This window comes from Sorex fumeus, unplaced genomic scaffold (assembly GCF_029834395.1).
Source record: "Sorex fumeus unplaced genomic scaffold, SorFum_2.1 ptg000015l, whole genome shotgun sequence".
NCBI lineage: Eukaryota > Metazoa > Chordata > Mammalia > Eulipotyphla > Soricidae > Sorex > Sorex fumeus.
In genome coordinates, this window is record NW_026606072.1 from 18687268 (window position 1) to 18709791 (window position 22524).

At 41.8% G+C, this 22524-nt stretch overlaps 2 protein-coding genes across 3 annotated transcripts in view; one reads left to right on the top strand and one right to left on the bottom strand.

The window, feature by feature from the left end:
- Positions 1 to 17800, top strand: part of PLPP1 (phospholipid phosphatase 1) — a 72290-nt gene extending 54490 nt beyond the window's left edge. For both annotated transcript variants that reach the window (XM_056112046.1, XM_056112047.1), the window contains exons 3-6: positions 65 to 345; positions 12510 to 12567; positions 16999 to 17175; positions 17637 to 17800. In XM_056112046.1, the coding sequence (XP_055968021.1) occupies positions 65 to 345; positions 12510 to 12567; positions 16999 to 17175; positions 17637 to 17759 (639 nt within the window). In that variant the 3' untranslated portion in view covers positions 17760 to 17800. The remainder of the gene's footprint in view (positions 1 to 64; positions 346 to 12509; positions 12568 to 16998; positions 17176 to 17636) is intronic.
- Positions 17801 to 18104: 304 nt separating this feature from the next.
- Positions 18105 to 22524, bottom strand: part of MTREX (Mtr4 exosome RNA helicase) — a 66971-nt gene continuing 62551 nt past the window's right edge. Inside the window, exons 26-27 of the mRNA XM_056112045.1 lie at positions 18504 to 18608; positions 18105 to 18271 (exon numbers count right to left, since the gene is read on the bottom strand). Coding sequence (XP_055968020.1) covers positions 18219 to 18271; positions 18504 to 18608 — 158 coding nt within the window. The 3' untranslated portion in view covers positions 18105 to 18218. The remainder of the gene's footprint in view (positions 18272 to 18503; positions 18609 to 22524) is intronic.

Below are 22524 nucleotides of genomic sequence, written 5' to 3' on the forward strand. Positions count from 1 at the left end.
TTAAATACAATGAAATGCCAGGTTGCTACTTTAACATATTTTTTCTTTTTCTTTTTTTTTCCAGATGATTATTGGAGAATCCCTAAGTGTCTACTTTAATCACCTGCATTCAAATTCCTTTGTCAGGAATAACTATGTGGCCACTATTTACAAAGCCATTGGAACATTTTTATTTGGTGCGGCTTGTAGTCAGTCTCTGACTGACATTGCCAAATATTCAATAGGCAGACTAAGGCCTCACTTTTTATATGTTTGTGACCCAGATTGGTCAAAAATCAACTGCAGTGAAGGTTACATTGAAAATTTTGTATGCCGAGGGGATGCACATAAAGTTAAGGAGGGCAGGTGAGTGTTGAATCATTTTTTGTTTTTGGTTTTGTGCCACATCTGGCGATGCACAGGCTTTAGTCCTGGCTCTGCTCAGGGATCACTTGTGGCAAGTTCAAGGAACCATATGGGATACCCAGGGTTGAACCTGGGTCAGCTGCGTGCAAGGCAGACAACCTACCCCCACTGCGTTACCTCTCAGGCCTCAATGTTAAATCTTCAATACTTGTGTTTACTCAAGTATTCCTGGGATGGAAGGTGTCTGGATTTCAGTGACAGAGCGATGAGCCATTCGCTAGCTCAGAGAAGGAAACTAGCACAAGCTCTGGAAGTGAAACTGAAATCCTATGCGGTTGAGGTCTGTTCTCTATACCAATGCTTTTCCCTGAACTGTAGCCTGTCTTCTATTTAAGAACATTTTTTTAAAAAAAATTTATTAGTGAAACACCATGAGGTACAGTTGTAGACTTACAAATTTTTGCCTTGGGTTTCAGTTATACAGTGATCAAGCACTCATCCCTCCACCAGTGCCCATTTTCCACCGCCACGGATCCCAGTATCCCTCCTACCCCTCATCCCCCCCATCCCACCCTGCCTCTGTGGCAGGGCATTCCCTTTTGTTCTCTCTCTCCTTTCGGGTGCTGTGGTTTACAAAAGAGGAATTGAGTGGCAATCATGTTCGGTCTATAGCCTACTTTCAGCATGTAGGAGTACTGCTGTTTATTCATCCACTGATTAGGCTGATTGAATTGGGCATGAACTGCACCTTACAATTTTTTTTAATTTTATTTATTGAATCACTGTGAGAGCAGTTACAAAGCTTTCAGGTCTAAGTCTCGGTCATACAATGAAACACCCGTACCTTCACCAGGGCCCATTCTCCACCACCAAAAACCCCAGTCTACCCCCATCCTACACCCTCACACCCTCCCCCTACCTGTGGGGCAGATGATTTCCACATTACTCTCTCTACTTTGATTACATTTGATATTTTGACACCACGCCCACCAATATTATTTGGGATTTTACCCCAACACTCAGATCTGCCGAAAAGGCAACAGTAGACAATTTGCTTTCTATTGCTGGTTATGAATAACATATGATGTCGCGTGGCTGCAGCAGTGACCACGCGATTTTGAAATTCCAAAATTTTAACCATTAAATCTGGAGGGGTTTCTGCCAAAACCTGCTGGGTTCCAAGATTTGTTCCTGAGTATCTGGGATAATCGCCGTTAAGCGGCTTACTCAGGAGCCAGAGAGGCCATTCATGGTTGGTGACTTGGGGTCTTGTTGGGACGGGGAGGAAAGGGCCGGGTCCACCCCCATCCCATGAGGGCCCAAACCTGACTGTTCAGTGGACTCTGGAGGATGGCGGCCACCGGGCTGCCAGGGGAATCAGGCCAAGGCATGAAACCTATTCCCACCTGGGTTGGCCCAGAGCTGCTAACCAACTGTGGGTTCCGGATGCATTTCTGCCAAAAGCCACTGGGTTTCGAGATTTGTTTCTGAGTCTCTGGGATCATGGCCATTAAGTGGCTTGATCAGGAGACAGGCCGTTTGTGGGTGGTGACTTGGGGTCCCATTGGGACGGGAAGGAAAGGGCCAGTTCCACTCGCATCCCGTGAGGCCCCATGTGTCTCGTCACTGCGGGCCCAAACCTGACTGTTCAGTGGCCTCTAAACTGTCCAGTGGCCTCTGGAAGATGGTGGCCACCAAGCCGCCTAGGGGGAGCAGGTGGAGAGACAGCACCTTTTCCCCCCTGGGGTGGCAGGGTGACAGTAACCTACTGCATGGTCCAGACGCATTTCTGCCAAAAGCCTCTGGGTTCCGAGATTTGTTTCTGAGTCTCTGGTGGCTATTAAGAGGCTTGATCAGGAACCAGAGAGGCTGTTTGTTGGCGGCGACTCAGGATCTTGTTGGGACGAGGAGGAAAGGGCCGGCTCCACCTCCATCCCGTGAGGCCCAGAGGTCATATATGTGACACCTCAAGCCCAACCATGTACACTTGCTCTCAATTTTTGTTTTGTTTTTGGGGGAGGGAAAGGTGAGGCTTACTTCTAGCTCTGTGCTCAAGGATCACACCTGGCAGTGCTTTTGGAATTGTATGTGGTGTTGGAGACTGACCTGGGGCCAGCTGTGTGCAAGGCGAGCACCTTAGCCCTTATACTGTCTCATCATCCCTGCTTTTTTATTTAAAAAAAAAACTACATCTTTTTTGTAAGGTAATTTTCTTATCTTGATAGGTCTAGGTCCAGGTTGCCTTCTTAAAATATTGTTGGGCCGCTTACTATATTAGGAGCACTATTAGACATAAATGAAATACACTGTTGTGTGCTGCAGAAGGTCCAACTCCTTTAGTTTATACATCACAGCGGTAGGGCGTTCGCCTTACAAGCGGCCAACATGGCCGACCCGAGTTCGATTCCTCAGCCCCTCTCGGAGAGCCCGGCAAGCTACCGAGAGTATCTCGCCCGCACGGCAGAGCCTGGCAAGCTACCCGTTACGTATTTGATATGCCAAACACAGTAACAGGTCTCATGATGGAGACGTTACTGGGCCCACTTGAGCAAATCGATGAACAACGGGAGGGCCTTTACTTTACTTTACAACAAATGAAATGGAAGCCCAGCAGCATTCAGTAAAGACACACATCAGTAGCTGAGAGAGTTCTCAAGTTTTAGAATTGTCACCTTTATGTGTTACATAGGATCCACTTTATATTTTATTGTAGTCATAGATTTATACATCACATACATCATTCAACAGATTCCTCTGGGTAAAACGTTCATTTACTTTGTGACTCTGCTTATTAACTACTGTGTAACATTTTTTTAAGTATTGTTTTCTGCTGTATATCGTTTTTTCTCGATAAAATATCTATGTCTCTGGAAATAGTCTTTGCATTAAGTCTATATTTTGCTTGATGTGAATATATAGCTATTCTATTTCTTCTGTTTTTCTTTATGTTTTGTGTTAGCACAGCATATATTTTCTGAGTAAAACGTTATTTGAATCTTTGAACTAAATAATATATTTAATTTCTGTAAATAAAGTACATAAAAAGGTAAAGGTAAAGGCCCTCCTGTTGATCGTCGATTTGCTCGAGCGGGCCCAGTAACGTCTCCATTGGAGACTTTGTTGTTACTGTGTCTGGCATATCGAATACTCTCGGTAGCTTGCCGGGCTCTCCGAGAGGGGTGGAGGAATCGAACTCGGGTCGGCCATGTTGGCCGCTTGTAAGGCGAACGCCCTACCCGCTGTGCTATCGCTCCAGCCCATATTTATTTATGTAAATAAAGTACATAATTGGATCTTATTTATTTTTAATTCACTCCAGAAAGTCTGTGCTTTTTGAGTACTTAATTCATAATTATCCGTTTGGCTTATAACTCTCATTTGTTTTGTTTTCTATTTGCCTCCATTTAAAAATTTTCTGGGCTGGAGCAATAGCACAGCGGTAGGGTGTTTGCCTTGCACGCAGCCAGCCCGGCTGAGCTGGGTTTTATTCCTCCGCACCTCTCGGAGAGCCCGGCAAGCTACCAAGAGTATCTCGCTTGCACGGCAAAGCCTGGCAAGCTACCCGTGACGTATTCAATATGCCAAACACAGTAACAACAAGTCACACAATGGAGACGTTACTGGGTCCGCTAGAACAAATTGATGAATAATGGGAGAACCGTGAAACCGTGATACAAAAATTTTCTGTTCTGTTTTTTTTGCATAACTTTTTTATTATTTTAAAAATGTCTTAAGGAATAGTAGTAAACATCTTTTTTTAAAATCACAATTTACTTCATTAAAACTGACTGTATTATAGCCAAATTGGCCCTTTGGGGGCTCTGTGCCCATCCTGGACACACACTTAGGGTTGATACAGTTGATGTATATTACATCCAGCACATTATAAACCAAAGAGTATGGTGGCATAATTTTTGTTACCAATAGTTATGTTTAAAGAAGCTAACAGAAATTCATTGAAGATTTCTTTAATGACTAGGAAATATAGTCACCTTCAGCGAGTGGTTTCAAGATACAGTAAAACATCTGTTTTATTTTTTATAGAACTGAAGTTCTGAGAGCAGAGTGGAGACTTTGGGCCTCAGGAGAGCTACAGGTGTTATTTCAATCTCAAGAAATTTCTTCAGTTGTTTTTTTGAGCAGTCCCCTAGCAACAATTTCTCAGCTTTTTTTTATTTGGAAATGTTTTCATTTTGCTTTCATTTTTCAAGACAGTTTTTTTTCTGGATATTAAGAGAGAACATTGGCAAAACTTACATAAAATTTTATGACAGTGGTATAGGAGCAAATAATCACAGACAGGGACATAGGAATATAACAAATGTTCTCTCATCAGAAACCAGCAGACCACATGATATAATTCTCTCTTAATATTTGTACTACTTGGGATTTGTTGAGCTTTTAAGAGGTGTTGACCATTTGAGTCTCAGTAATGCTTTCCACCAGTCTCCAGTAACTCTCCTGCATCACCGAGTAGACAGTAGAAAGGAGTTCACATTCAGTTATGGAATTTAAGAAAGTCACAATGGTGAATAAGGATTTATTTAAGCTCCAAAAAATGTCCTTGTAAATGAATCTTAAAGGACACAGAGTCTTCACATAGGCCTTGTTTCGTTGGTCCAGGAACATTAATCTTAGTTCCTAATTTTCTTGTAGTCAGACGCGTTATCCATTGCGCCACTGGCCCTGATCCATTGCGCCACTGGAACGATAGCATAGCGGTAGGGCGTTCGCCTTACAAGCGGCCAACATGGCCGACCCGAGTTCGATTCCTCCGCCCCTCTCGGAGAGCCTGGCAAGCTACCGAGAGTATTCGATATGCCAAACACAGTAACAACAAAGTCTCCAATGGAGACGTTACTGGGCCCGCTCGAGCAAATCGACGATCAACGGGAGGGCCTTTACCTTACCTTTTTAATTTTCTTGTAACAGCGTATCTATTGATGGTTTTTTTTTATCTTATATAAGCCATTTGAATAAAATGTGAGTAGTAAAATTTATTTTGATGCTATAAAATATACTATACTTTCCATATCTGTCATATAAATTTTTCCTAAATTGGTCAACATACCACTATGCTAATTACACTTTGAAGTGCATGGATGTTTTTTGTGTCACCCTTTAAAGTTTGTACACCAACCATGTGCAGTTGTCATTGTGAAGTCTTATGTAAGAGTCAGGAAAACAGTCTCTTTAAAAAAGCAGTATTAATATCTAGATAACATAAATTGCAGAGTGATATGCATTAAAAATAATTACGAATTGGTTTTCAGTGAGATGAACTCTTGGTAAGGTTTTGAGAATTCTGAAGCAAGGAGCAAAAAAAGGATAATCAAGAACAGAAATGAAAATTTGCAACTTTGTATCTTCTGAGAAAAATGTGATTTCCATCAGAGTTTCCAAACTGAGTTGGCAGTTTCAGAACGGTATAATGTTGGTACATAGCTGTGGCTTTGCATTGCTATTTTATTGTAGTTTGGTTAGGGAATTTCCTATTCCTTTTCTCTTAAATATTAAAAGTCAGGATGTCAGAAATGCAAAAACATTTCAGTCTAGACTCTGTTCTATATTTAATTAAGATTATAATGTAATCTTTTAAAAGTATCTACTTGCTTGCTCCCTATGAGTTTTAAAACATAAAATTATACTACTTGACATTGGAGAGAAGGGAACATAAGCACTCAAAATGAGTCATTTTTGTTGACTGTATAAATGAGTCACAATTACATCTTAGAGTAAGTGTATGCTGCTACAATTTTGGTTTTTGGTCTTGATCCCCCCCCCCCCATTTTTTAAGACCTTATTTTCTTTTTCTTCCTCCTTCCTCTGCCTTGCACATCAGCACAGTCTTATGCTCTGATATCCCTGATATTAGAGTCCTTTTACTGACTGCGTTTGTAGTGGTCATTGAACACGTATAGTGAGTAAGTAAGGTTCATGGAGCTCCCTTCCCAGAGCAAGATTCTCTTTAGATCACTGACTGCCAGATCTTAATGGTTTGTTAGAATAACCTGAGTAACTAGTTAAAACACACTTCTGGACCTCGTCCCCTAGATTTGACTCAGAAGGCTTGGGGTGGTGCCTGAGAATTTGTATTTTAACAAGTTCCCAGTTGCTACTCCTTCTTTTGAGTTCGGGATCACACTTTGCGTGTATGGCCAGAGCTGTGGGGACATGAGCCTGTGTGGTATCAGCTGTCTCAGGATTAAAGAGATGATATTTACTCTGTTACAGAGGGTGAACTTAAGGCCACACACAGCAGGCTGCTCTGTTTGTGTTAGTGAGGTCTATAAATTAGTCTCTTCTTTAAGAGAATCACTGTTGGTTTTAGGGTTGGTTTTTTGTTTTTGCTTTTTAAAAAATCATTCATGCTTATACATAAACTCAAGTGTTCCTTAACAATCCTGTGTGACTACCTCTGGTTATGTGAGTTAGGTAGTCAGTATAAAGTTATATTTCTGTTTGGCTTATGAAAATTTGTATTGTTTAGATTTTAATTGAGGTATGTTTCACTGAATGTGAGGAATGATTCAAGGTTTCTGGATATGACTCTCATGAAGGTAACTAAAGCTGAAGTTTGAGGGAGTGCAGTGTCTGTAGTGTACGCACGTTGCAACTGGAGGGACTGGCTGGGGGACTTATGTTCCTGGCAAAACCTGTTTCTTATTTTGAGAGAATGACTTCTGCTTTGTGGTTTAATTGTAGATATTACTGGGAATTTTTTTGTTTGTTTCCTTTAAAAAAGATTCACTTTGTTCAGACTTACTTGTATTTCTTGTGTAGACAACCTTGTAATGGAGATATCTGTATAGAGAATGAATTAGGGGATGGTTTTAAAAGATCCTTTACCTTGTGAAAGACTTTTAGTTAATAATGCATATAAAAGGAACATAGCTTTAAGGAGCGCTCCTCCTTGACAGCCCCTATTCTGAATGGGAGTACCACACACTTTAGACTGTAGCTGTTTCCGCTCCCTCATCCCCATGCTGCCTCCCTGACTTGCCTCACTGTTTCTCACACTTGAGTCACACTGGAAGCACTGAATGGTTTGTTACAAGATTCCTGGGCATGGGAGAGCTGCACAGAAGCCCACTAAGCCCAGTGAGAGAAAGTAATAACACAGAGGCTCAACTAACATCAAAGAGCTCAGTAAATCCTCAGATGACAACTTTCATAACACCATTTCATGGAGTAATGTAATTTTACAGCATAACAGTTTTCACAAATTTTCATTTACTGATCTTTTTTTCTTATAATTCCATCTGCCATTTTTTTTTTGTAACAAGCAGTATAAAGTAAATTTGTTTGCTCAGGGGGCTGGGAAACTGGAGACTGGTGGAGGTAAGGTCACACTGGTTGTGGGATTGGTGTTGGAACATTGAATGCCTGAAACCGTATTATGAACAACTTTGTAAATCACGGTGTTTAAATAAAAGTTTCAAACAAAATATTACTGGATCAGACCCTACCCCCCCACAGAGTTTCTGATTCATTGATTCTGTGGTGGGCATCGAAGGATTTGCTTATTGAAAAATTCCCTAGACGATATTGTGGCTGATGATCTGAAAACTGTTTCAACCCATTTCATGAAATTACTAAATACAGGTAATACTTACTATTCTTAAGATCTAGTCAGTATGAGGGGCTGACAAAGTGAGTACCACAATACTGCTCTTGTGATTTTCACTGCATAGGCGCTAAGATCTGCATATTTTATGAGTGACAAGAATGTGATGCATTTTTTTAAGGAGTGAAGATTAACTTCTACAGGAATCTAGAGTATGGTAATACATTGACAGGAAGCATTTTAGGAAATGAGTGGTTTGAACCTGTAGAATAGGGATAGAACATGCTCTTGATCCAGGAAATAGCACTGCCAGTGGTAGATAGGTTGAAGGCTTAAGGTATACAAGTCATATATTAAAGAGCTTGGATTGTGAATGGTATGCCATTGGAAATGAAATAAGACTGGTTGAGAGAATATGGTGCTATTCCAGATGGACAGTAATGATGATTGGACCCAGATTTAAAAGTGGAGAAAACAATTTGACAACTTTATTTTGGAGATGATAGAGGAGTTTTGCTGGAGTTGTATGGCAAGGTCCTGGCAAGAAAGGTAAAGGTGCCAATGCTTCAGGAAATAGGCTGGTAAGGATTCTGCTGACAGCCTGTAAGGAGCACAAATGTTTTCTTTGCTTTTTGGGTCACACCCGGCGATGCTCAGGGGTTACTCCTGGCTCATGCACTCAGGAGTTACTCCTGGCGGTGCTCGGGGGACCATATGGGATGCTGGGAATCGAACCTGGGTCGGCCATGTTGGCTGCGTGCAAGGCAGACGCCCTACCCGCTGTGCTATCGCTCCAGCCCCTACAAGGGTGTATTTTTACACTGTTTCAATGATTTATTTTTTCTTTCACCAGTACTAAGCTGTCTTAATGACTGTAGCTTTATAGTAAGTGTTGAGTTTGGGTAGAACCTTATTCTTCAGTTCTTCAATAATGGGTTTGTTTAAATATAAAAGGTGTGGGGCTGAAGCAATAGCACAGCGGGTAGGGCGTTTGCCTTGCTCGCGGCTGACCCGGGTTCGATTCCCAGCATCCCATCTGGTCCCCCGAGCACCCCAGGAGTAATTCCTGAGTGCATGAGCCAAGAGTAAACCTCTGTGCATCGCCGGGTGTGACCCAAAAAGCAAAAGTAAAAAATAAAATAAATAAATATGAAAGGTGCATGTGTATGCACATATGTTCCCAAGCAGTTCTCAGGGATCGTGGGCCCTACTCACAGTGACTCAGCCAATTTGGTTGAATGATTCATTGTTGGGCTGGAGCGATAGCACAGGGCGTTTGCCTTACAAGCGGTCAACATGGCCGACCCGAGTTCGATTCCTCTGCCCCTCTCGGAGAGGCCGGCAAGCTACTGAGAGTATCTCGCCCGCAGGGCAGAGCCTGGCAAGCTGCCTGTGACGTATTCGATATGCCAGACGCAGTAACAACAAGTCTCAAAATGGAGACGTTACTGGGCCCGCTCGAGCAAATCGATGATCAACGGGAGGACCGTGATTCATTGCTAAGACGCAGCGATGTGATGCTGCTGCTCAGGACCCCCACAAGTGGTGCCTGGGAGGCCACGCAGTGTCAGGGACTGACTCCTGGGCCTTGAGTGTGCAAAGCATGCACTCTAGCCCTATAGTTGTGACCTTATTTTTTCTTTTTTTCAGAGGGATCACATCAGAGGGTAAAGTGTTAAAATCATACTTCGTCTCATGTGGCTTGCTATCATTTATTGGCGTTGTATTTAATTATACACATTTTTATGGAAAGATAACATGTTCAGTTAATTTATGCACTTCACAAACTGTGTTCTTGTGAAGCTACTAGGACAGTATCCTAATCACAATGCATGGAGGAGCGGGGAAAATGGGTTTGTTTGTGATATTTAAAATATGAAGAGTGGAGTCTAGAGAGAAAGTGCCAGGGTTAACTTGCACAAAGCCAACCTGTGCATTCCCTGGCAGCACACAGTTCCCTGAGTGGCGACGGGTACAGCCTGGAAGTTCCAAGCACTGAAGGAGTGTCCTGGGATCTTACTTAGCTTGAAAATTTGAAATTCTTTTAAATGATTTTAACTAAGAAATTGCCTTATGACTAAATCAGAGCTGTTCAAAACTATTATCAGAGAGAAGCAATGGGGTACAACATACGAAGCAGTGCCGAGAAGGTCCAGGGGGCCGCTTCTGGTGTGTGCCAGCCAGCCAGGCGTGCGATTCAGTGCAAGAGCCTGAGGATGCAGTGTGTAGACTCTAGCTCACCCAGCAGTGTGTGGAACACCCTCGCAGTGCTTGGGGACCCCCAGTGCCACACCCAGTGGTACTCAGGGGATCACCGGTGCCTGAGATGGAATAGGAGTAGGGTGCGTGCAAGGTGTGGTTTTCAGCCTCATCATTATTATGAGCTTGGAATTTGTGATTTTATGGCACAATGTAAATACTCTGAACATGAAGCTTTAGAGAAAATTTGCTTTGCTTTGTGAATATTTCTGTGAACATAAGGGCTTGATGGAATTTGACAGTCCTTAAAAGTAAAGTGCCTTCTGTTTTTACTTGTAGAACATTCAATATAAAATAAACTACCCGTATAAATGCACGGTGACCACAGTCTATTCTAATTATCTAATTCAAATCGAGATTTGTATCACTCTGTTGGTCACAGCAAATTGTTAAAGTGATTTTTTGTTTTACAAAATTTAAACCCAGAATGATTAGCAGTTTTAATTACATAATTCCTAGATGGCACAGGAAGATATAGAATATTAATCTTATTAGGAAGTTATCTAACTAACAAAAAAGCCCGCCCTAAATCTTGGCAGAATCATCAATATGTACCTCAGAAATCTCTTATGCTTAGCATGGAGGCGGCCCAGCTTCCTTCTCCGTCCCTGCATGCCCCTCCCACGTACTGCCCGGGGGGACCCCCAACCCAAGCCAAGCCACTACAGGGATGGATGGATTAGTCTCCTGAGCTTCTCCCAGCGTGACAAAAGAAGCAGCAACCTCTACTCTCAAGGCTGAGAGCATTAAGGGCCAGAGCTTGTGCTTTTTATTTGCTTTTTGCTATTTGGGTCACACCTGGCGATGCACAGGGGTTACTCCTGGCTCTGCACTCAGGAGTTACTCCTGGCGGTGCTAAGGGGACCATATGGGATGCTGCGAATCGAACCCGGGTCGGCCGCGTGCAAGGCAAACACTCTACCTGCTGTGCTATCTCTTCAGCCCCAGAGCTTGTGCTTTCTATGTAGGAGCCCTGCGTTTGGTTCCTGGCACCACATGATCCCAAGCTCAGAGTGACCCCCGATGTCTCAGCATTAAATTGGGAGCACCCAAGCATCCCCGGGTGTGACCCCCCCAAACAACCTCTCCTCCACTGATTCTCAATTGCAAACATAAACAAAAGCCTTCTGAGATGTAGTTTAGTAATATTTTTCTGATCCTCAGAGATTATTTCCTTTTGAACCAGGCAGGGCATAACAAATTATTCTAGAGCCTTCCTCTCATTGTTTTGTGGAAAGCATTTTAATTATTTGCATGGTATATTTTTATTGTCTCAAACTTCCTTTTCTACACCAGTGACTAATGTAAGCTGAACTTAGAACCTGAATGTAGCACTGTAGCACTGACCTCATTGATTTGCTCAAGAGGGCACCAATAATGTATCCGTTGTGAGACTTATTGTTACTGTTTTTGGCATATCACCACAGGCAGCTTGCCAGGCTCTGTGGGCTGGATACTCTTGGTAGCTTGCGGGCTCTCCGAGAGGGACCGAGGAATTGAACCCAGGTTGGCTGTGTGCAAGGCAAACGCCTACCCGCTGTGCTGTCACTCCGCCCAGAACCTGAATGTAATGATTTTTTTCAAAGTCCATAAAATTAAGCTTTGATAACCATTTCATCAGTTGTAGGTGAAGATCAGATGTTTATAGACTATAATATTCAAAGAAAGGATTGATCTCATAAACTTAAGTACAGTTTATAATGAAATGTCAAAAGCCATTAATTTGGTGGGATATTTAAGGCAAGATGTGTGCCCAACTCACATGTCCAGTTTGTGGGTCATATTTGGTGGTGCTTAGAGCTTACTTCTGGTTCTTTGCTCAGGGATCACTCCTGGAAGGGCTTGGGAGACCATCCGGGGTGCCAGGGATTGAATTCTGGTTGACTGTGTGCAAGGCAAGTGCCCTACTCACTCTGGTATCTCTGGCACGTCCACTGAAATTTTTAAAAAAGATACTTTACTTACAAAAAGGTAACTATTTGGTTTCCAAAGGACGTACTAACTGTAAGGTCCAGACCCTGCAAGTGGAAAATAAAGGTCCAATTATGATAATAGAAGTTTATATTTAATGAAGTCAGGCATTCAGTGCCAGTTATGACTTTAGAAATGTTCAGCAAGCTTGTGCTCTATGACTCATTTACCTGTCCTGGAAATTTTAATAAAAATGACATGATGGAATCAAATCTCAGACCCTCCTAGGACTGTGCTGTTCCTTTCCCAACACTCCCCTACCACTGCCACCCCTGTACTCAAATTAGGGGAGGCGGCTGTGTGCACAGGGCAAGTAAGGTTTAATGTTCTTGGCCTACAGATGAGAAAATGAATTTTTGTCTTTCAGATTGTCCTTTTACTCCGGGCATTCTTCCTTCTCCATGTACTGCATGCTGTTCCTGGCAGTAAGTACTCTGTGTCTGTTGATTGGGGGGGTGGGGGGGGGCTGTGGAAAGGGAGAAGGGTAGAGTTACATCATGGGGTGCACATTTCTTACATTAATTTAGCCTTTACTCTCTTATAAGCTTACCTCCAACATTCTCTCAGCTTCTCAATTAAGTGGACTCCAGTAAATTCAGAAGAGGAATAAATGTCTATGCTTTCGCAAAAGTCAATTAAAGGTTTTATTTCTTTAAGCCTTTGTTTATAGGTAGCAAACAGGCACATAGTAATTTGCAAGCTGCAAATTGAGAACTTTTAGAACTATAATAGGGGCTCTTTAGTAGGTTGGGAGGCGGGGGAGGCGGCTTTTTTTCCTTGACATTGCTTCTGGAGTCTGTTTGATGTGCACCCTTACTCTGGGTCATACCTGTGGCCACTTGAGGCCGGAGAAATGGCAAGTCACCTTGACTGTAGTTTGGTAATAGAATCAGTTAGATCATTTAGATGTAAAGTTATAATAGGGAAAAAATACAGATAAACAGATTTGTCTAGACCAAAGAGCAGTTTGGAAACTGCTTTTCTTGAGAAGTAGGCCAGAACAGTCATGTACTGTGTATCCCAGGCTGTAAGCAGTGGAAATATTTACTTGCTGTAGGCCACAGCTTTTATTTCAGCCCTGAATACTCAGATGTCTTCGTGCTTGCCAGCTTTCATTTATGGACACTTAACCAGTACTACCCGCCCTCCTTAAATTCCTCATGTGCTGACTCATCTTATTTTCCTGGGTATCCCTGGCATTATGGGTCAAGTTCAGATTGGTATGGGGCAGTATAATTATTTAAATCTTTGCAGGTTATTTGAGATCTTTCAAAACTTCCTATCAAGAATTCCTGACATCCAGAAATTAACTATTTAAAAATATCTCTTAAAAGAGCCATGGTATGAGCTTCCCTTTTTAAGAGAAAAAAAATAACAATATCTCCTCCAGCACTGCTCACTGCTCAACTGTCCTGTTTGAAAATTGCACAGTAAACTGGGCCTTACTCCTTTGTGTAGTGCTGCCGTCAATTTAAATCTAACATTCTTATACCACATCCTTTCACCAAGATTCCTATAGCCCCTCATCGGGCATTGACTATTTTCTACCTAGCAAGCATCTATCTTCAGGATACATTATAATGGTATTTCCAAAGTGTGGTTCAATGCTGAATAAATGAACAAATCACAGCACATCAACAATATGAATCCTGCCTCAGCTTTAGGTGGGATATGGTATCTAAATTCAGGAACCTTATGAATCCTAAAAGTGTTAATATTGAAGCCAAGAGGAAAAATGGAGGTCTATCTTCCAGTGTTTTCCTTCCTGACTGTCATCAGATGAAGATGGTACAGTATGTTTGCCTGAATGGATCTTAGAAACAGTGTTTCAGAATCAGTAGGGGTGTGTGTTGTGTGCGCGCTTCTGTATGTGTGTGTGTGCGCTTCTGTATGTGTGTGTGTTGAGCAGTTTCAGAATCAGACTGTGTGTGTGTGTGTGTGTGTGTGTGTTGAGCACACACTACTACTCCAGGAGTTTGCAATTTATTTCAGTAAAAGGTCAAATTAAATTTAGGCTTTGTAGGTCACATACAGTCTGAGTCTCATGTTTTTTTTGAAAACCTTTAAAATGTAGAGGCTATTAACATGAAAGCTGACCTGACTAAAAGAAAAACATTCATTCTTCAAAAATTCTCCCCCATCTGTGAACTTTCTTCAAAACTCAGGCATCAGATGGGGGTGAGGAGATAGCTCAAGTGGTAGAACACAAGACTTGCATAGAAGAGCCCTGCATCCCATCTCTGGCACTACAAGGCCCCCTGAATGCTGCTAGGTTGACCCAATTCCAGTCAACACTGTAAACTGCCATTAGTGTAGCTCCCTGAACTTTAGGCCCCTTCCTACCCCTTTCCCTCAACCAAAAGTGTTCTCTGCTGACCTGAGTTTTCTGGATTGCCCTACTTCTAAAACCCTCTTTACCGCAATTGGAGCCTGCATGTTTTTCCTTCTTCCCTTGGCTGTCCTCCACTGGGGCTTCATGGAACTGTGGCATCAGTGTGATGTCTTCCCTGTAGGAAGCATCTCAGTGAAAAACTCTGCTTCTGTTCAGTTTTTCCCACTATTTCTCTTATTTCTTGCTATGAGCCTTCTTTACCAGGAAGGACTGGGAGGCTCTAGAGCTTAAAGACTTGCAACATGCAGGACCCCCTACCCTACCCCCACACACATACTGAAATACCCACTGGATGACTCACTGAGGCCAGATGAAATGTGGGCATGGAAAATCTCAGAGAATCTTAGAATGGGCACGAGGAGAGTATGACCAACATACAGGGGCAAGCCATTTGGCTTATGGGCTCACACACTTGTAACTCTCTGTAGACAAAAGCCATAGAAGTCCTGGGCTCAGTGCCACAATTCTCTTTTAATAGTGCCAATTTTGTACCCAGTGATGTGAAACTCTTAATGAAGACCCAGTAAAATCATAGCAGGATTTTGATTAGATACAAGAAGCTGTTAACTGGTCTTTTGATCTTTGGGTTGTAAGCAGTTAACTCACATAGACTTCAAAAAGCACTGCCCTGGGGCTTGGACTTTCTGATTGGCCACCTGAGTTTTCAGTGTGGTTGCCACTCACTCTGCTGTATTCTTTTCAATGGCTTTCTATTCTAGTCTAACCCTGGTTTTTGCTCCCTCATAACTTCAGTTTGCAAGTAACCTATTTTTGTAATCCTTCTGAACCCTTCAAATTCTCATATACATCTCACAGAATAGAACCTATTCAGGCTTGTTCTAAGTCATCTCTAGATAGTACTTCTTCCAGAAGACTGAGGGCGTCTCTATGGTCCAATAGGATTGCCATCCTTCAGATGTGTCTGTCTGGAAGAGGAATTGGAAAACTGCTGACATACTGTTGAGCCTATCTCACACAATACACAATGGGAATAGAATATAGTATGTTCAGTGCCCAGTGATTACAATACACATTTGGGGCAGGAGGAGTAGAGTTTGCAAAGGCAGATCTGTAAGGCCTTTTATCGATCAGATCTGGCATTTAAAGAGCAATTGCCTTGGGGCTGGAGCGACAGTACAGCAGGTAGGGCGTTTGCCTTGCATGCAGCCAACCTGATTTCAATTCCCAGCATCCCTATGGTCCCCTGAGCACCACCAGGAGTGACCCAAAAAGCCAACAACAAAAAAAGGAGCAACTGCTTTGCATGTGGTAGTGTTAGTTTGATCTGTGGCACCATACATACAATATGTATTGTGTCTATGTCGGGAAAATAGGGGTGAGATATACATGTTAGAGGAATGGAGATTTTGTCCTTTACAACAGGAAAGCGTATGTTCCTTTACAAATAATGGAATTGGAAAAGAAACTTAGAAATCACAAAGTCAAAGAACAGAAAGGGAGACTATAGGGAAAAGGCCATGATTTGAGTCAGCGGTTAACAATATTGGTAAGAGGAAGCCTAATCTGTCGTGGTTCCAAAGGGCAGGAGATTAAAAGTAAGATTTTTACTATAGAACCCAAGAAAGGTCTGGGACACAGGGGGACCACAAAGACATGACCATGAGTTACTGGAAAGGCTCATGGGAGAGGGGCTGGCAAAGTGCAGACATCTGAGTATGTTGAATGTGGGACTCAAGTGACCCAAGTCCAAGAGAAAGTGTTTACCTCCTTAAGGAGTAATAAAAATTTTTACAGGGGAGGAACAGGATTGTGGGTGATGCTTGATCATCACAGAGCTACTTTTGAGTACCCTGGCCTGGGAAAACAGGACGTGCAATTTGGCTCAATTATGTGTTAGTTAATGTATTCTCAGTTAATCAACCTCACCCAGAGCTGAGGGTTGTTTTGTGACCACAGCCTGCACTCAAACCTTAACCATTAGTCACCAGAAGAGCCAGATCTTGGAATGAAACATAAGCCCAGTTACATAAATAATCAGTGGGGGAATCCCAACCCCCAGAACCCCCAGGGTGAGCAATCAATCGCCAGGTTCACACAGAACAGGGTAGTACCTATACGTGAGTGCAGGTGTAAGGAAAAAAACTAGCTATTTTATAAGGGTGAAGGTCACAGTTAACTTGCCAGGCTTTGCCATGTGGGCGAGATACTCGGTAGCTTGCTGGGCTCTCAGAGGGGTGGAGGAATCGAACGAGGCTCGGCTGCGTGCAAGGCAAACACCCTACCCGCTGTTCCAGCCCATCATTTAGTAGTATAAAATGTAGCTTTATATAAAACATAGCTTCATGGGGCTGGAGAGAATGCAGCGGCTAAGATGCTTGCCTTGCATACTGCCAATCCCAGTTTGATCCCTTCTACATGCTCCCTGAGCACTTCCAGGTATGGTCCTCCCCACATAGTTTCCACCTGGTATGTTTAACTCTTTTTCTTTTATCCTCTCCACTAGCTTTATCTCCAAGCAAGGATGAAGGGAGACTGGGCAAGACTCTTACGCCCTACATTACAATTTGGTCTCTTTTCTATGGCTATTTACGTGGGCCTTTCTCGAGTTTCTGACTACAAACACCACTGGAGCGATGTGCTGGTGGGATTCACACAAGGAGCTCTGTTTTCAGTATTAGTTGTAAGTATACAAGGCAGTGTAGCCTACTTCTTGTTACTGATAAACACCTGGTTAAATGTTTTCTAAAATGTCCCAGCGAGAAAATTACACAGAGGCCAAGAATGTGGCTCCGTTGTTAATGAGTAAAACACCAATCCAATGTTGTTAAACAATTTAGGATAGACAACAGTGGAAACTAGGTGTTTTACTCTTTGGAAGAATAAAGTAAATCTTACATTTTTATTGTAAAAAGCTCTGGCTTTAAACAAGGTTTGTTTTATTACTGCTGGCAGACTAAAGATAGTCCGAAAGTCTTTATTCTTAATTTGGAAGATTCTCATTAAGCCATTAATTTTTTGCACTTTCAACCTGTAAACCCATGAGTGCATAAGCTTTCATTTATTTATCTTTGCAGATTTCTTATTATAACTTCATGTGTTTTTAAAACTTGTCTGAATTGTTATCTAAACTGTCCCATACAGGTTGTATATGTATCAGATTTCTTCAAGCAGAGAAATTCTCCTTTTAAAGAGGAGACCTCTCATACATCTCTGCATGATACAACAAGAGCAGGCAATCACTACGGGAACAGTAACCAGCCTTGAAGGTGGCAGAGTGCCCAAACGAAGCTGGCCTGTTTGTAAAGGAAATGATCACAGCCAGAAGACAAAGAAGATGCATTTTCATCCTGGTGTATAAGCCTTAAAGGAACTGCTGCTGCTATACCTCCTTGGATGCCCACTTTACCTGTGTGTATATAGTTACATTTAACACAACAGTTATCTAATAGCTCCCAGATTATTAAAAAAAAAAAGTCAAGCCTTTCACTAAAATAACGCCCACCTGTACATTTTTTTATTAAAAAATGTAATGCTTATGTACAAATGTATATGTAATATGCTTTCTTGGAATGAAGCTTGATTTAAATATAATACATATTAAAATATTTGAGGAAAAAAATATTTGAGGAAAATTGTCTTGAAACAACGAAATCAATACTCGTGTTTGCAGATGATAATAATCGGACAGGTGGTAAACAATTTAAATTTTCTTCAGGTCACTCTTTACAAGTAGAGGCTGGCAGCAAACACAATATCTCTCTTGATTTTGGTGATTCCTAAGAGAAAAGAAAATAGTTAAAATTTTCTTTGTGAAATTTTTTCACTTGAAAACATTATGTAACCTAGATAATCTTCACTAATAGGTTTGTCTGTATCATTAATATGAATATATATGACAATTTTTTCAAACCTCTTTAGGATACTCGATAGGAATTATAGTTGTCATAGTCTTTGTCTAGACTGTTAGAAGACCAGTAAGATGGAACATTTTATAGACTAGATGCTGACCTTCTGCAAATTTATTTTCCAGTTCAGTGTTCCCAATAGCTTTTGCAGCTTGACACATCTGTCGAAGAAGTTCTTCTAGGCGCCTCATACAACGAATTATGCTACCTGAAAAGAAAAATAACAAATCATTTGTAAAATGGCAAAAAATTTGGAAGAGCAGAATTTTTGTTACCAGCAAGGCATGAGAACATAGAATGATTAACTAATAATACTCTGAAAGATTTCCTGTGCAGCAAAGGGCTAGTGAAGTTGAACAATTGGGTGCAAGGTATTAGGACGATTATAGACACAAATTCTTCTTCACTATTAGTGAAGGCTAAGAATCATGGATTTATAAATCGTGACTTATTATAATGTACTAATACTTGGCCTTAATGTAGGCAAGTAAAAAAAAAAATGCCCCTGGCAGAGCCCAGCAACTCTGAGTCAGGACCAAGAAAGATACACAAATCAGGTTCTAGAATACAGTCTCTTAGGCAGTAATAACTGGCTTAGACATACTGCACCTATTCAAGGACATCCTGTGAAAAGAATGCAATCAGAGAAAGGATAATGGTATTTTATTTTTATATTTCACTTTTATATAATTTTATTTTTTACTATTTTTTAAACTTATTGAATCACTGAGATAGACATTACAAAGCTGTTCATGATTGGATTTTAGTCACACAGTATTCCAACACCCACCCCTCCACCAGTGCACATTTTCCCCCAGGTTCCCTCCCATCACCCCCCCACCCCCACCTGCCTCTATGGTAGGTGCTTTTCTCTTTCTCTCTCTTTCCTATGCCCCCCCCCCCTTTGGGCATTGTGATTTGCAATATTGATATTGAACGGTTATCAAGAATATCCCTTACCTACTTTTAACCCTCAGATCTTCTCCAGTGTGATCATTCCTAGCTATTACTGTCTCTGGTCTCTTCTCTATCTTACCTACCCTCAACCCCACACACACTTGTAGTTGGTTCCAACCAATAACCAGGCCTCCTAACCCCTGTTTTCCCTAGCCATGTTTTTTTAAATACCAATGTTTTTCATTTTAATTGATGACTTAAAAAATACTTTCATCAGTATTTACTTCTATGTCCCCTAATAAGCACTAAGGAGGGAAAAAAGCCCTTTCCCATTTGAACTTGTCATTCCTTGTCTGAGACAAGTCCATCAAAGCTGAAGCTATAAACAGTCTCACATCACCAGGGTTGGGGGGGGGCGCCTGGTATCTTTTCTCAAAACTATAGCACTGTAGCACTGTCCTCCCATTGTTCATCGACTTTCTCGAGCGGGCACCAGTAATGTCTCAAACAAATTGTGACACTTGTTACTGTTTTTGGCGTATCGGAATACGTCATGGGTAGCTTGACATGCTTTGCCATGTGGGCAGAATACTCTCGGTAGCTTGCTGGGCTCTCCGAGAGGGGCTGAGGAATCAAACACAGGCCGGCCACCTGCAAACGCCCTATCTGCTGTGCTATCGCTCCAACCCTACATTAAAAAGGTTAGGCCTTCACTGAGGATTATGGAAGTGTAGAGGATGAGGTCACACCTAACACTGCTGGGTTAACCTGGTTTCCAATATGCTTGTGTTTTCGGCCTTTGAGCCCTTGGGCACTAAATATCTGAATACACTGTTAATGTTAGTTCTGTTCACCTGCAAGCTGTAAAATCACTAGAGGTTTTCATTAATAACTGGAGTAATTCATTAACATCTTCCAAGTTCTTAAACGCATTGTGCAATTTAACAACCATGAGTATGTGAAGAAAAACTGGCAAGATTTAATTTATAAAGCAGAATAGAATCTTGAGCTTGACAACTGTTAATTTATAAGCCATTTTCCTATGGTAAAAGTTAACAGTACATTCCAATAGAAAGTCCCCATGTACTTGTAGAGCATTTTCTTACCCTATTATATAATGCCAGGAGCTGAGCAGTTATTTTTAAGGAACTAGACTGATTAAGGATCAAACATGGTTTCTGATCATGCCTAGGTATCAGAATAAGAGAGAACATAAAGATGCTACTTCAAGCAGTAGAAGGCAGGGGAATGAACTTGTGTAATGAGATCACCACTAGCATACAGGCCTGCCACCTTACAACTGGGAAACTGCCTCTCCCGAGGAAACATGTGTCCTGCATACCTACTCAAGACTTGATCCAGTGGAGTACATGAAACACCATTAGAGGAAAGAAAACTATGAGGCTGTGGAGTTAAAACAACATGAGGCTGACACCTAAGGATAGTAGATACTTGGGACAGGAAGACTGCTCTCCATAGCTGGAAGCCTGCCTCATGAGCAAAGGGGAGAAGCAGCTGGAATAGAGAAGGGATCACTAAGAAAAGGATGGCTTGAGGAACTGGTCAAGATGGGAGGTGTGTGTGCTGAAAGTAGATAAAGGATGAAACATGATAACCTCTCAGTGTCTGTATTGCAAACCATAATGCCCTAAGTGGGGAGGGAGGGAGAGAGAGAGAGAGAGAGAGAGTGGGGAATAACGTCTGCCAGGAAGGCAGGGGGATGATGGGAAAGGGGGGGTATACTGGGGATATTGATGGTGGGAAATGTGCACTGGTGGAGGGATGGGTGTTTGATTATTGTGTAACTACCTCACGATGATTCAATAAGCACTGTCCTCCCGTTCATGGATTTGCTCGAGTGGGCACCAGTAACATCTCACAACAAATTGTGAGACTTGTTCTTACTGTTTTTGGCATATCGAATACGTCACGGGTAGCTTGCCAGGCTTTGCTGTGCAGGCGAAATACTCCCAGTAGCTTGCCAGGCTCTCTTGAGAGGGATGGAGGAATTGAACTCGGGTTGGCCATCTTGGCTGTGTGCAAGGCCAATGCCCTACCCACTGTGCTATCGCTCCAGTCTGATTCAATAAGATTTAAAAATAAAAAAGAAAACGATGAGGAACCCTAGGTTTTAGCACAGATCCTCCCACCACGTAACAAGCATTACAGTCTAGGTCCTTAACCCCTACTCTTCCCGTTTTCATTTGTAAAACCAGTAACAAGTATCATTTAAACAGCTCTACTACCTAATCCTGGCTTTCTCTCATTTCAAAGAGACACATGCAAAAAATTAAGCTCTTAAACAGGATTTCTCAAACTTGGCCATTAGCTCTTTTTCAGAAAAAGTACTCCGCCAACCACTCCCACCCACCTTCTTTAAACAAGAAGCACCTTCAACTGACCCTGCTGCTACTATCCCCCACTCCTACTGTTCCAGATCCTTCTGGAACATGTCGGCTAAACTTTGTTCCCCTCCCCCCATTCCATTACATAAGGGCATAAAATTCAGGTACGGCCCAGGGAAAGACTGCCCTAAAGGAATCAGATGGCCATAATGCTTTGACCACAAAAACAAATAAATAAAAAAATAAAAAGTTAATGGCTTGTTCCTTTTTCCTTCCATGAAAAAATCTATAGAGTACTAGAGAAAATCGCCACAATCACAGTTTATAACCACTACACAATTAAGATTATTTGGCTACTACCAGAGTAGAAAATTCAAATCAATAGTAAAAAGGGCAGCCAGGATAACCGTTATGTTCCTATATTCCATAAATTCCAATCATCAAATATGGTTAGAGAGCCACGGCCTGCTCCCATTCATCTTAAACCTAACTATTCTGTTATAGAAGAGTAATTGATAATCACAACAAAACCTAGACAAAAATATGTGGAAACAACTATTTTTTTGGGGGGAAAGGATGGTATCTAACATCGGGCACTTATTTTGTGGCAGGTTTGTAATATATACTTTATGTAAAGTTTTTTATTTGATTCCTAAAGCAGAAAATATGTACTGTTGCACAAAGAAGGAAAAGAATCCCAGAGAAGTTAATTACAGCCACATTTGTCTAACCTGCACCAGGTGCAAATGATGAAATTGGGATTGGGATTTGAATCTAGATTCTAGACTCTATAGTTATTGCCCCTCTCACTGGATGCCCTGGTACAGAGTAGTAACAAAATTAGGGTCCTAGCTTCTTAAAACTGTGGGTCTCAATCCTTTA